This window comes from Elephantulus edwardii, unplaced genomic scaffold (genome assembly GCF_000299155.1).
Source record: "Elephantulus edwardii isolate Elephantulus edwardi_28Jun2011 unplaced genomic scaffold, EleEdw1.0 scaffold00090, whole genome shotgun sequence".
In the NCBI taxonomy this organism is placed as follows: domain Eukaryota; kingdom Metazoa; phylum Chordata; class Mammalia; order Macroscelidea; family Macroscelididae; genus Elephantulus; species Elephantulus edwardii.
The window spans coordinates 613752-626158 of NW_006399840.1; the positions used below are offsets into that span (position 1 = coordinate 613752).

A 12407-nucleotide genomic window follows, 5' to 3' on the forward strand; every position below is an offset into this window, starting at 1 on the left:
ATGATCCTCTGCTTAGCTCTTTCAATTCAACAGCTCTTCCCTCTGTTTTGGTTCTCATCCCTCTAGCACAATTCTCAGGGTCTCTTCTGACATCCATTTTGGTTTTTTCTTTCTTCTCTGTCTTTGTAGTAACTTTTTGCTCTCTTCGTGGATGGTATTCTTGTCATTCCACAACTCATCTGGTTTTAAATCATTGGTGTTCTATGCTTAAACCTATTCTTAGAATTATTTTTCAGTTCAGGTGGGACAGACTCATACTTTGGTTCTCGAGGACTTGGTTGTTTTTGTTTGTTTGGTTGTTTGTTTTAATTCATTTTCTTCAGTCGTCATCTGAGCTTGCACGTGAGTACCTGACGATCTGTTGCACAGTCAGCAACTCGCCCTACTGTGACTGCTGATATTAAACCTCCCCCCACTGATTGCTTATACAGATACAGTCCGTCTGACTCCTATGCAGTCCATCTGGTTTTGGACCCTGACACAGACTTCCAGACATTCTGCAGTGGCAACAAGACTCCTCAAGCACTGCACACGGTCGACTTTCCACAGTTTTTGAATACAGAAGTAGGTCATTCCTTTTCAGCCTTTTGTATCATGAAAACCTCAAGAGAGACTTCTCTTCCTGTTAGATACTCAATTTCTTACAGAAATCACACAAGAGTTTCATGACCTTAAGTTAATTATAAGGCACAAGTAAAGGTTCAGAAGTAGGAAGACTCAAGGAGAAATCAAGCAGTTCTGTTTGGGTAATACATGTCCTTACACATAGTACACAAAGGTCAGCTGGAGGTAAATTATCAAAGGCCATGAAGGCCAGGCTACAGGATTGAGATCTGTTCTGCAGACAAAGATGGACTGGATCAGGTGGTCACAGGAAGTCTGAGAACAAAAGTGAAACATGATTAAAAGTGTGCTGTGAGTGTTTCACTCCACTAGCAACATGGCAATGTAACACAGAGATGAGGAGAACTACACCCACTGCTGTGGAGCTGATTCTGACTCATGGTGCTTCTCTATCGTGTTTCTATGGCTGTGAATCTTTAAGGGAGGAGACTGTCCATCTCTCTCCAACAGAGTGACACGTGAATGCAAACTACCACCCTCTAGGGTAGCGGGTCCACACGAATAGTACCATAATGCAGTATGGCACCAGGGTTTCTCTGGCAGTGGGGAGGGGAGTACAAACCATAAAACAATTACACTACTCCAGGCAGCTACCGCCACTCTCCTGATACTTCAATCGTTAAAACGGAATTAGCATAAAGTAAACTCAGAAATTAATCTCAGACAGCACCTGAAGCCTAGGACATTATCAACACTGGTAACCTGACAACTGACTGTACATCATATGAGCCAGCACAGAACTCTGCCCCACACGCTGGCTTTTCTGAAGTCGATCATGAGGTCTTTCTTCTGAGGGGCTTCTGGATGGACTTGAGTCCCCCATCTTTTGGGGAGCAGATGACTATGTTAACTATACTATTCAGGGACTCCCTAAGACACATAAGTCAGTAATTATTAACATGCCAAAAAGGCACACAGTTTTAATTTTATAGCTACTATACTAGCATTTCTAAAGCAAACTGTACCAGCTTAGTAAGAAACATTCAAGTCTCAATGAAGAAAGGCATCTTCTGTATTGCAAACTTAGCTGATGCCTGACTTCTCTATAGAACCAATGGTCTCTAGCTTGCATTGTGGACATTAAATAAGCCTCAGAGACGGAACAAGACATGAAGAAGGGCACTATTCTTCCATAATTGAGGGAAACTGTGTCAGTAAAGTCAGACTTCATCAGGAACAAGGGTCCAAGCAACTGAAAGAATGAATTATCTTCATGATGCATAGGACAGCTGTGATAGAGCTCAGAGAACAACACAGACACCACTATAACTTAATGTTTCACCCTTTCCCCTCTAATTTGGTCTTCTAGCTGGAAATATTTCATTTTCTTATGGTCTCAAATATGAAGTCTATATAATGTGCCAGTGAATACAGGATATGCACATTATAAAATCTTAGCTTATCCTTGACTTCCAATTACCTAGGAGAACTATTCTCTTTGGCTGAACCGTTATTCAGGAACATCCAGTACTGCTTTTCTCAGTGTTTGCATGACTTTATATCAAAGCCTATGGGCTCTTTTAGAGCTTGCTCTTCTGGCCATGTTCAATACCTTCTTGAGCCAATTTTGTTATATAATACATTTAAGATGCTCCATATAATAAGCACATTAACTCTAACAGTAATAAAAGGAAATATAATTTTGTTCCTACTCCAGTGCTCTACTCAAGAACAGAAATTCACATAATGAAAAGGGGGCGGGGGGGGATGAGATTCTATTTCTGGAATCAGAAAATCTGAAAATAAATGCAAATTTTCACCAGCTGGTTACAGGTACTTGACCTCAAATGCTGCCTCACGATCTCACCTTCTCCACTTCTCACCAGACTGACTTGTGGAATTTGATCTCTACATTATCTACCAACCCAAGATCAGGGCAGTTGGCTCCCTCACAAAAGAATTCTTTGTGCGCTTTTATCATATGGCTACCTAGAAACTGGTAAATTCAGTCTCACACATTTCGCAACTCAATTTGCTAGCCTGTCCTTGAAAACAAAATTTAAAGTCATTTTTTGTAGTTCTCTTGAGCCCTGAATGATTTTATGAAAAGCAGCAAGCACACTACAAAAATGGAAAGATCTTTGCTATAAGCATCTGTGCATTACCTGCCTCCTTTTCTGTTTCTGACTCAGAAGCTTCATCTTCACCCTCTTCTTCCTCCGAGCTGGAACTGCTGGATTCCTTGTTTTCCTCTTCCATTTCTTGGGACTTTGGAGTGTCTTCCTCATAGAGCATCTTCTCCTTGCTGAAATATATAACAATGGCAATGTGAGTTAAGATTCAGAAATGGCAAACCATCAGCTCACTGAGGACTGTGTTCAAGAAGGAGAGCAAGAGCAGGACCAAAATACACTCAAATACTTCTTTACAATTACATTCTTTTGAATCTTCGTTATTTTGCAGACAGAGGTTTTGGGTTTGATTTTGGAACATGACATAAGGCATATCCAATCCCCAGGAAAAAGAGGGTAAAGTGTCTTAATCAAGATGGGACAGGTTAAGTGTGTTCAAACACTGCATGCTAAGAACTGGGATGGTGGTTAAAAAAGGAGAGAAAAATTACAGCATATTAAGGGGAGCAGATGAATCTAGAAAACCTCACAGTAGGGAAAATGAAATTGTGCACACAGTCTCAATAATTTTCAAGTTTAAGATACTTTCACTCATCCTCAGCATCTACCCCCAATAATAGTGCCTCCACTTCAAGCATCCTCATGTGTTTAAAGATCAGGACAAACACTGAGTTTCCATACTGTAAGAGCTCTCCAACTAAATATATTCACACCTATGTGTACAATCATGTAAAGCAAAACTCACGCCATTTCTCAAGTGTTAAATGTCTTACTTCTTAAAGAGTCCACTCTGCAATTTGTTGTTCAGGTCTGACTCAATGAGCTTATTCCTTGTTTCTTTTTCACTTCGAAGCTAAAAATTGAGAAAACCAATAAAGAGAAGAAATTTACTATAAGTTAAAAAAAATAATGAGGAGAGGGTGTGTATAGATCTGTGTGGGGGTGTATATATATATATATATATATATGTATATATACACACACACACACACACACACACACACACACGACAACAGTGGATAGAACTCAAATTGGTACATCAGTCAGAATGCAGGACTAACTAAAGGATGGGGCACTAAGAAGAAAAGGAATACATCAAAAATGGTACAACAATGTATACAAACTGTATGAACTTTGTATGTAAATCAGTATTAAAAAAATAGTACAACTGCTAGGAAAGGCAGTTTGGTGTTTATTCAAAAGCTGACCACAGAAATCCCATTTTGACCCAGCTATTCCACTGATAGGAATACATACCAAGGAGATCAGAGCTGAGACATGAATGAATATTTGAGCACCTATGTTCATGGAACATATGTTTGGAATCAGGAGTGGCATCGACTTCCTCAATAACATGCCTCGAGAAACTCTATGAACTTTGATAAATGTTGATAGTTGTAGAGGGGCTTAAGGCCTATTGTTTATAGGGTCATTATGAGTTGTGCTCGACTCAAAGGTAATCAACAACAACACATATTCATAGCAGCATTATAGACAATAGCAAAAAAATGGAAGGAACCCAAATACCCATCAACAAATAAATGGAGTGAGAAACTGTCATCCATTGACATAATGGAATATTATGTAGCACTAAAGAGAAACAATTTTGCAAAATACTACATAACTTGGGAGAGACTAGAGAGTATTCTGCTGAGTCAAACAGCTCTGTCACATAAGGACAAATATCACATAAGTCCATTATGGAGAAAATAGGAAGATAACTGATTAAGATATGTATAAATAGTCAAAAAGGAAAGGACAGAAGGAGACCAGAAAAAGGGAAAATCACTGGGATAGCAGAGGTTAGTGGGTGGATGAGGGGTGAAATAATGGGAATGATTCAATGGAGGGTTAAAAAGATGGGGTGATAGTAGGCATAAAGCAATGATAATTAAACATATCAAATATAATGTATATGAATGATAATATAATTCACAAAGTACATGTAGAAAAAATGATGTATATAAATGGTTATTTGCAAATGGATTCTTAAAAAAGCAATATATCAGTAGGGTCTTCTTTGAAGATAGTAAGAAAAAAAAAACCCTTCACCCAAATGGTAAAATTACTCCTTTTCAAAGCAAGCCTAACCCAACCTTCTAACATAGCTTAGCTTCGAAATGATAAAATGAAAGAACTTTGAAAGAATTTTTTGTAATTCATATACTGAAATAGGATAGCAATTGTTCTAAAGAAAAGACAAAATGGGACTTACTTAGAGAAAAGTATACAGTATTTAAATACTTTTGAATATTCAATGCTTTTGAAAAATTCAAAACCGCAGCGTTATGCAGGGGCAACAACAAATGTCATCCCCCCATTAGAGAAGAAATATTTAGTAAAGATGATACTTATATGTAAAAATCTAAATATAATGGGTAGAGGATACATGAAAACTCTCTGCACTATTCTGGTAACCTTTATGTGAATATATTATTACTCTAAATAACCTAACAATTATTTCAGAATAAAAAGTTAAAACAGCTACATGCGGTATTAGAAAGGCTGCTTCACTAGATAATAACACTGATATTATTTATACTTGCAAAGTTTGTCTATCCTATCTTATGAATCCTGATTATCTGTTTGAAAAAAAATGAACTATATTCAATTTTTCCTAACGTGTGAGTCTCCCACTGAGCCATGAAACACAAGAATCTGTGCTATGCCAGTTTAGATTATAATGATGAGCACATGAAATTAGATATGGTTAATATGTCCCAGCACCAAGTTACATAGTTCTTCCATCCAACACTGTTCTAAGTTCCCTACATTTCTAAAAAATTTGGTTTCAAATGCCCCAAGTCACACCACCACCAAAGTGAACAAAGAAAATCAGTGATCCTTTTTAAGTCACATACTATTTTAACAGACTCCTCAAAACCCCTAAAGTGTCATTCATCTTTATTCTTTTCACTTAGATCTTATCCTTAAAAACACACTGCCATTGAGTCTTCTCTGACTCACAGCCTCCCTGTAAGACATAGCAGAACTATCCCATAGGATTTTCGAGGCTGTAGATCTTGATGAACATAGACTGCCTCATCTTTTCCCGGCTGAGGTCCATAGGACCGAACTGCCAACCTTTTGGTTAGAGGATGAACATCTTAACCCAAGTATTTACCAGAGCTCCTTCTCATTCTCCACAGGGGTAGAAAATGCCAATTATTCACTGTCTGTCTATATATTGGGTGGGTTTTTCCATTCCATAGTCTATACTGGATACTATTTTTATGTAGTTTTCCTATATAAAATACTAAGCTGAATGACCCATGCAAATAAACAGGAAAAGATTCAGAATTAGCAGGAAAGAGAAGAAGGCTGATTCTGGGTGCTTGGCAAATCTGGAATAACTGACCATAAAAAATGAATCACTGACTAAGTACTGGTCTCAGCACGAAATAATACGATTCACATATTTTTATAGAAGAAAATGTATTCTCCTCAATTAATGTACTTTAAATAAAGCTATCCTTTTAATCAATAAGATAAATAAAAGTTGTGTGGTATCCTCTAGTCTGATAACCTTTGTTTAGCAAAAACTCTGATTTGAACATAATTTTCTAGAACACAAGTATAATTATAAGTATTTATTTCTTTCAACCTTCCGCTTCATGAATGCTCTTTTAGAATGAGTAAATTTTAATAGCAATGGTTTCAGGGGTATTTTCCGCTAACAAACAGCGTCAGTGTCCCTGAAGAGAACAATTATTATCTCTGGAATGCAGACATATCCATTTCAGCTCTCGGCAGAGACATAACTTAGGCAAATGATTAAGATACCCAGGGTGGATGGCAAACTGTTACAAAAGGCTTAAAAGCATCAGCAGGGACTCACCACGCTCTGCTTCTTCTGGAGCATCTCCAAGTGCTCCACGAGACTCTCATCAGCCACGTCAAAAGGGGTCTGGCCCTGGCAGTGCAGAAAGGGGCACCGTGACCAAAAGTAAACAAGCAGCAAGTGACTGTTTTTACCAGCTACGTCCTCTCTAATTCACTTTCTACCTTGGATTTCAATGATTAAGCACCTCTGCTTTATCTCTCCTACATGGTGATAACATCTACATGTATCAGAGGAAAAGTAATATGAAAGAGCAAATCCTTTAAATATGGAGATTTGTATTCTGCAAAACTGTATTTAAGAAATAATTCTTAATGGACCAATCCATGTCTAATGTCTAAACAATCAAAACTCTTGTACATACTAACATTTTTATGATAAATGCAATAAGCAGCTCTTAAAAACTTCAAAAACAGGTCCACAATTCTTAAAAATGGTCATAGGCATCATCTTTTAAGTGAGAAAAACCATAGATATGGTGGGCATTTCTTTTAGTAAGAAAAATCAGCACAATTAAGGATACTGACCTACAGTGTGAGAATGAAATCTGGGATCAAGAGAAATGTTAGGCTGATAAGAACACTGACTAATTAAAAGGTTGCTTCTCTGGATTCCAGGAAAATCAGTAGGCTATGGAGTTGTGGGGGGTTTCTAAGTTGCTCAAAGTTAAGACTGAAAAATATTGTTTTCAAGCTCAAAGATCCTCCTCATTAAAATGTTTTTAATGATACAGTATGAATAGAGCTCAACAGTTAAAAGTCTTTGAATTTTTAAAAAAAAAAAAAAGAAAATCTTTCAAACATCACTGCAGACAATGGCCTAAATCCATTTTTGCCAAGAGTGAACTATTTGGTAAATATGTTCTCTTTCCTATTCTGGTGGGGTTTTATTTCACATAGCAAACACACATGCACATATTCTGAAATCTGAGAGATGGGAGAGAGGGAGCAAAGGAGTATGACCTCATTGCTACCAATGTATTATATTTTCCCAAGGCAGATGGGATGGTCATTTGAAAGACTTTCTAGACATCCAGTCACGCATCTCCTTGGGTTCTTAGAAGGTCAGGCTCACTAACCAGTTTGTTCCTGATATCCATGTCACAGAGGGCTTCTGCCAGGATGGAGCAAGCTTCCTTCACTCCCCAGTGTGCAGCAGCATGAAGGGGTGTCCAGCCGTCATGATCCTGAACATTGAGTTCATAGCCAGCCTGAATTAAAAGTCTAAGAAGAAAACCCCAAACAAGACATTTATCTTCTCTGTATTACATGTTTCCCCAAATACAATTATCACTCAATTGATATTTCCATTTTGGCCACTGAATCCTAGGGGTTGCCCTATCTGATAGTGCTCAGGTTTCATAGTTAACAACTTTTGCCAAAAGATGATACGGTCTTTCGTACAAACATCCATGTTATATTATAAGAGTGTGCAGAAAGATGTGTGTCTTGATACCCGGGATTAACAAAAACCTACTTTTAACTAGCCAAATTAGTCAACTCTATAACAAGTTGCATTTTCCACTGCAGGAAAGAACAAAACCAAAGTCGACTTTTTTCGGGGTACTTCACTAACTAGCCCTCATATCTTTATTATATACCATATGTTTATTAGAAAATCTCCTCTCCTTACTTTGCAGAAGTTTCTATGGAGGGCTCTTGCTAACTATAAAGCCATAGTCCAAAGAGTGTGCAAAGAGGCGCAAAGTGGTGACTCTGGAGGCTCCAAATTATACTGTGCGGTTGAGGATATGTATCATGAGCCTCTAGTCATCTTTTAAATGTCGGGCAGAGTGTGCACATCATTGTCAGATGGGGTACCAACATGCTGACATACCTCCTGGTACCGAGGTGGAATGTGAAATACTGGAATAGTCCCACAGCAACTCTAAACACAATGCTTTTAAGAACCTATGTTATTTGACAAAACCTGTCAACACTAAGTACCAAGAGATAAAAGTGTATTTGGACATGAAAAATGGTCCAGGTAGTTAACCTATTGGCACTGAGTCTGTTCCACTTTATAGACTCCATAAGGCAGGACAGGCTGCCCCACAGGGTTTCCTAGGCTGTATATCCTTCTAGAAGAAGCCTGCCACATCTTTCTCCTGTGAAGTGGCTGGCGGCTTCAAATTACCAATCCCTAACCTTTCAGTTAGCAGCCAGGCACTTAAACACTGTGCTACTAGCGGCCCTTCCAAGCAGAACAGCAGAATGCAAATCTCTTATATAAAGGTCCTAGCCCAGGAGGAGATTGAATTCTTAGGTTTACGTAATCAATCGAATGAGCCCAAAGGCATGATCTAAGAGTTAAAGAGGGTCAAATGATCCTATCTTACAGGTCATAAAAGGAGGAGGTTGCCGGAATACTGATTCTTTACAGAGATGGAAGAAGTTTTGTCAAGTCAGCTTCTAGGCCAGGAGAAGCTGGAGGGATGGTAGGAGGGAAGGCAACCATCCATAGACGTGGGTATCAGCAAAATGTAAGGAGACTGTAAAATCCGCAAGGAAACCAATGAATGCAACAAAGAGGGAGCACATCTCAGTTGAACATCTAGTTCATCCTCTGTTTCCAAAACCCAACTCATCTTCTCCCAGTCAATCAAACTTCTAATTGACGTAAATGGACAATACCTGAGAACCTCAGAGTAGCCCTTGGCAGCAGCCACATGGAGGGCTGTGGCCCCTGAGCGAGCCTGCCTCACATCCTCTATTTTCCCACTGTTGAGCCACTGGCGGGCATCCTGTAACATCTGCTGTTCTTCTTCTTTTCTTGACTGCTCTAGATCAACTCCTACAGAAACCAGATACCACAGAGCCAGCATTACTAATGGTGTACTTAAGTCTAGCAAGATATTTTCCTAGATTCAAGACACATGATAGATATTACAATAAACAATCATTTAGTCAGCAAGGTGGGCATTCACCAGATTTATTCTTCATTTAGAAGAACAATGCCAACTGTATACACATGAGTAGTCTTAACAGAGTTAAACCATGGGATTAAATACCATGCCATTGTAAACACATTACTGAAACACATACAAAAGAGTTTCCAATAGAACATAAAGACCAAAGGGAACACAATCTTAACATTATAGTATTTCTATACAGCTATACTTTTCTAAGTACTTTTATGTATTACTATTTTATTATATACATTTGTTGATTGCTGTCGAGTAGAGCACTACTCATACATGTTTACATTTACTGTTTTATTTTCCTAAAAATTCTTCTGATGTGAAAATAATAGAAATTTTCTGTCCCTATTTAACAGATGATAAAATAAATTTAAAAAGATTCAATGTCTTACACAAAATTACAAAACATTTGTGACAGAGCTGGTACTAGAACGCTAACATCCCTGATCTTCACTGCTGTTGTTTTCTACTCATCCCATCAAAACAATGGGATCAAAAATCCTAGTTTTAGTTATGATAGATCTTTCCCACCCACCCATTCTCATTCATTTTCCCCCTTAATGTTATTTTATTGTTGTTGAGAATATACACAGCAGAATCCACACTAATGCAACAGTATCTGCATGCACAATTTAGAGACACTTAAAATATTCTTTAAGTTTTACAACCATTTTTTTAGATATTCCACATTAACATAAATTCACTGTCCCCTAGGGATTATGCTGAAGTTGCTGTTGTTAATCTCATTCCAGATAGATTGTTCTTAAAAGAGACTGATGCCCAAGGCAGACTTTTAACCAACTAAGCTAAATTACTGCCTACTTTTAAGACACCTCAGGGGGATATCTTTGGCTTAAGGTTTAAAGATTACCTCAGCACTATAGTTCGAAGGGTTCAGCTACCCTTCATGTCTCCAGAAAGTTTCTAGAGTCCAAGAGACTTTGAAATTTTAATCTGTATTTTCCTCTCTTTCAATAAAGATTCTTTCATAGAATTTTTGAACAAAATGTTCTTTAATGGTATCCAGGCACAGTTTTCTGGTCATGAAAAAATAGACAATTGTTCATGAGGGCAATCAGCCACACATTCCAGATCTCCTCCTATTCCTTACTCTTCTTTCTTCATTGTTCCAGATAAACAGAGATCAACTGATGTATCTTGGATTTCTACTTGCAAGCTTTAAGTAAAACTAGGGTGTGTTCCTTGGAGGCAAGAATAATGAAACTGTCTCATATGCTATGTGCATGTCGTTAGGAAAGGCCAGTCCTTGGAGAAGGACATCATACTTGAGAAGATGGAAGGTCAGCATAAGAGAGGAAAACAAGATGGACTGACATGGTGACAATGGCACAGGACAGGGCCAGGTTCACATCTACTGTTCACAGTGTTCTATCAGTCACAATCAACTCAATAGCATATAACAACAGCAGGCATTCTACAGAATGAAGGAGGAAGCAAAACAGAAGCATTAAACATGCCATCAAGCCCCATGACACCATGACCCTAAACCTCCAAACCAAAGAACCAAATCATGAGGGGTTGTGTTAGACTTAAGTAGTTTCAGCAGCTACCTTTTTGTATGTGTAAGTGCATGCGCCCTTGTGATAACTGGATCTATCAGCAACTTGATGCCAATTTCATTTTTTTACAAGGATACACTTATTGACAGCAAATACAATAAATTACCGTACAATCCCATCTTTATTCATTATTTTTTTTTCTATTGCCTTTAACCCTTGTTCTCTGCCCCCTTACTCCCAATCCTTTTGTTCTTGCCCATTTCCATCCCTGCTGTTGCTGTGCGCTGCAGGGCTGGAACAAACACATAGCTGATCCTCCAGTGGGGAAACTGCCCATTTTTTCTCTTACAGCAACTAGTGGATTTGAACCTCATAACTTTGGGTTGCCAGCACAAATTTTACCCCTGGTAATCACTAATAAACTTTCTCCTCTATATATGTGACTTTTCTTTTCTTTTTCTGTGACAAATATATTTGTCCTTTTGCAAATTATTTAAATGGTCTAACTATTTCAGAAATCCAATGAAGATATGTAACTATCATCCTTTTTAATTCTTTATCAGGAAATTTCAATAGCATTGCTTCTGACAGATTTTCTGTCTCTCTATTTTGGTCTCTTTTGGTGCCAGCTTGCCAGTCCATGTATCTATCTTCAAGCTTCATCCACAGTGTAACATACAAGGCATTTTTACTCCAGACATATGGAATAATCAGAATCTATACCATTTGTATACATAAGAACTTGTTAAAATATAGATCCCAATTCAGTATCTATGGAGTTATTGTTGTTGTTGTGGGCCGCTGAGCTGGTAGTGATCCATAGTTGACTCTCCAGTGCGTTTACAAAGGTAAGTAATTACATCGGAGAAGATTGCCCATCCTTCACCTGCAGAACAACTGGTGGATTCAAACTGTATGCCTTTGGGACTGCAGTGCAGCTTCTTACCACTAGGCCACCAGAGCTCCCTATATACGGAGTGAAAATGCAAATTTTCAACATAGAGGTAAACAGGGAAGAACTGGTTAGGAGGTTGGGTATCAAGCTGTATTCCTCCATTTGACTGAGTAGTATTGCATCATATGCATGCACCACATTTCATTTATCTTCATTCATCTACTGATGGAGATTTTAGTTGTTTCCATATTCTGGCAATTATAAATAGTGATGTAATACACATTAGCATAATCACACAATTCTCTTTTGAGCCTCTACTTTAAAACATTATGAGTATATACTTAGGGATGGAATTGCTGGTTCATATGGTAGTTCTAGTTTCAGTTTGTTGAGGAACAGCAGGAAATAGCAAAAAATAAGGCCCCAGGAATAGATGATATACCAATTGAAGTATTTCAGATAACAGATGTTGCCCTGGATGTGCTCACCAAGTTGTGCCAAGAAATCTGGAGAACAACCACTTGGCCAACTGACT

At 38.1% G+C, this 12407-nt stretch overlaps 1 protein-coding gene across 1 annotated transcript in view; it reads right to left on the bottom strand.

Moving 5' to 3' along the window:
* The window catches only part of PPP1R12B (protein phosphatase 1, regulatory subunit 12B), a 143891-nt gene that overhangs the window by 24749 nt on the left and 106735 nt on the right, over positions 1-12407 (bottom strand). Inside the window, exons 4-8 of the mRNA XM_006890533.1 lie at positions 9171-9330; positions 7616-7760; positions 6535-6609; positions 3470-3549; positions 2730-2869 (exon numbers count right to left, since the gene is read on the bottom strand). Coding sequence (XP_006890595.1) covers positions 2730-2869; positions 3470-3549; positions 6535-6609; positions 7616-7760; positions 9171-9330 — 600 coding nt within the window. The remainder of the gene's footprint in view (positions 1-2729; positions 2870-3469; positions 3550-6534; positions 6610-7615; positions 7761-9170; positions 9331-12407) is intronic.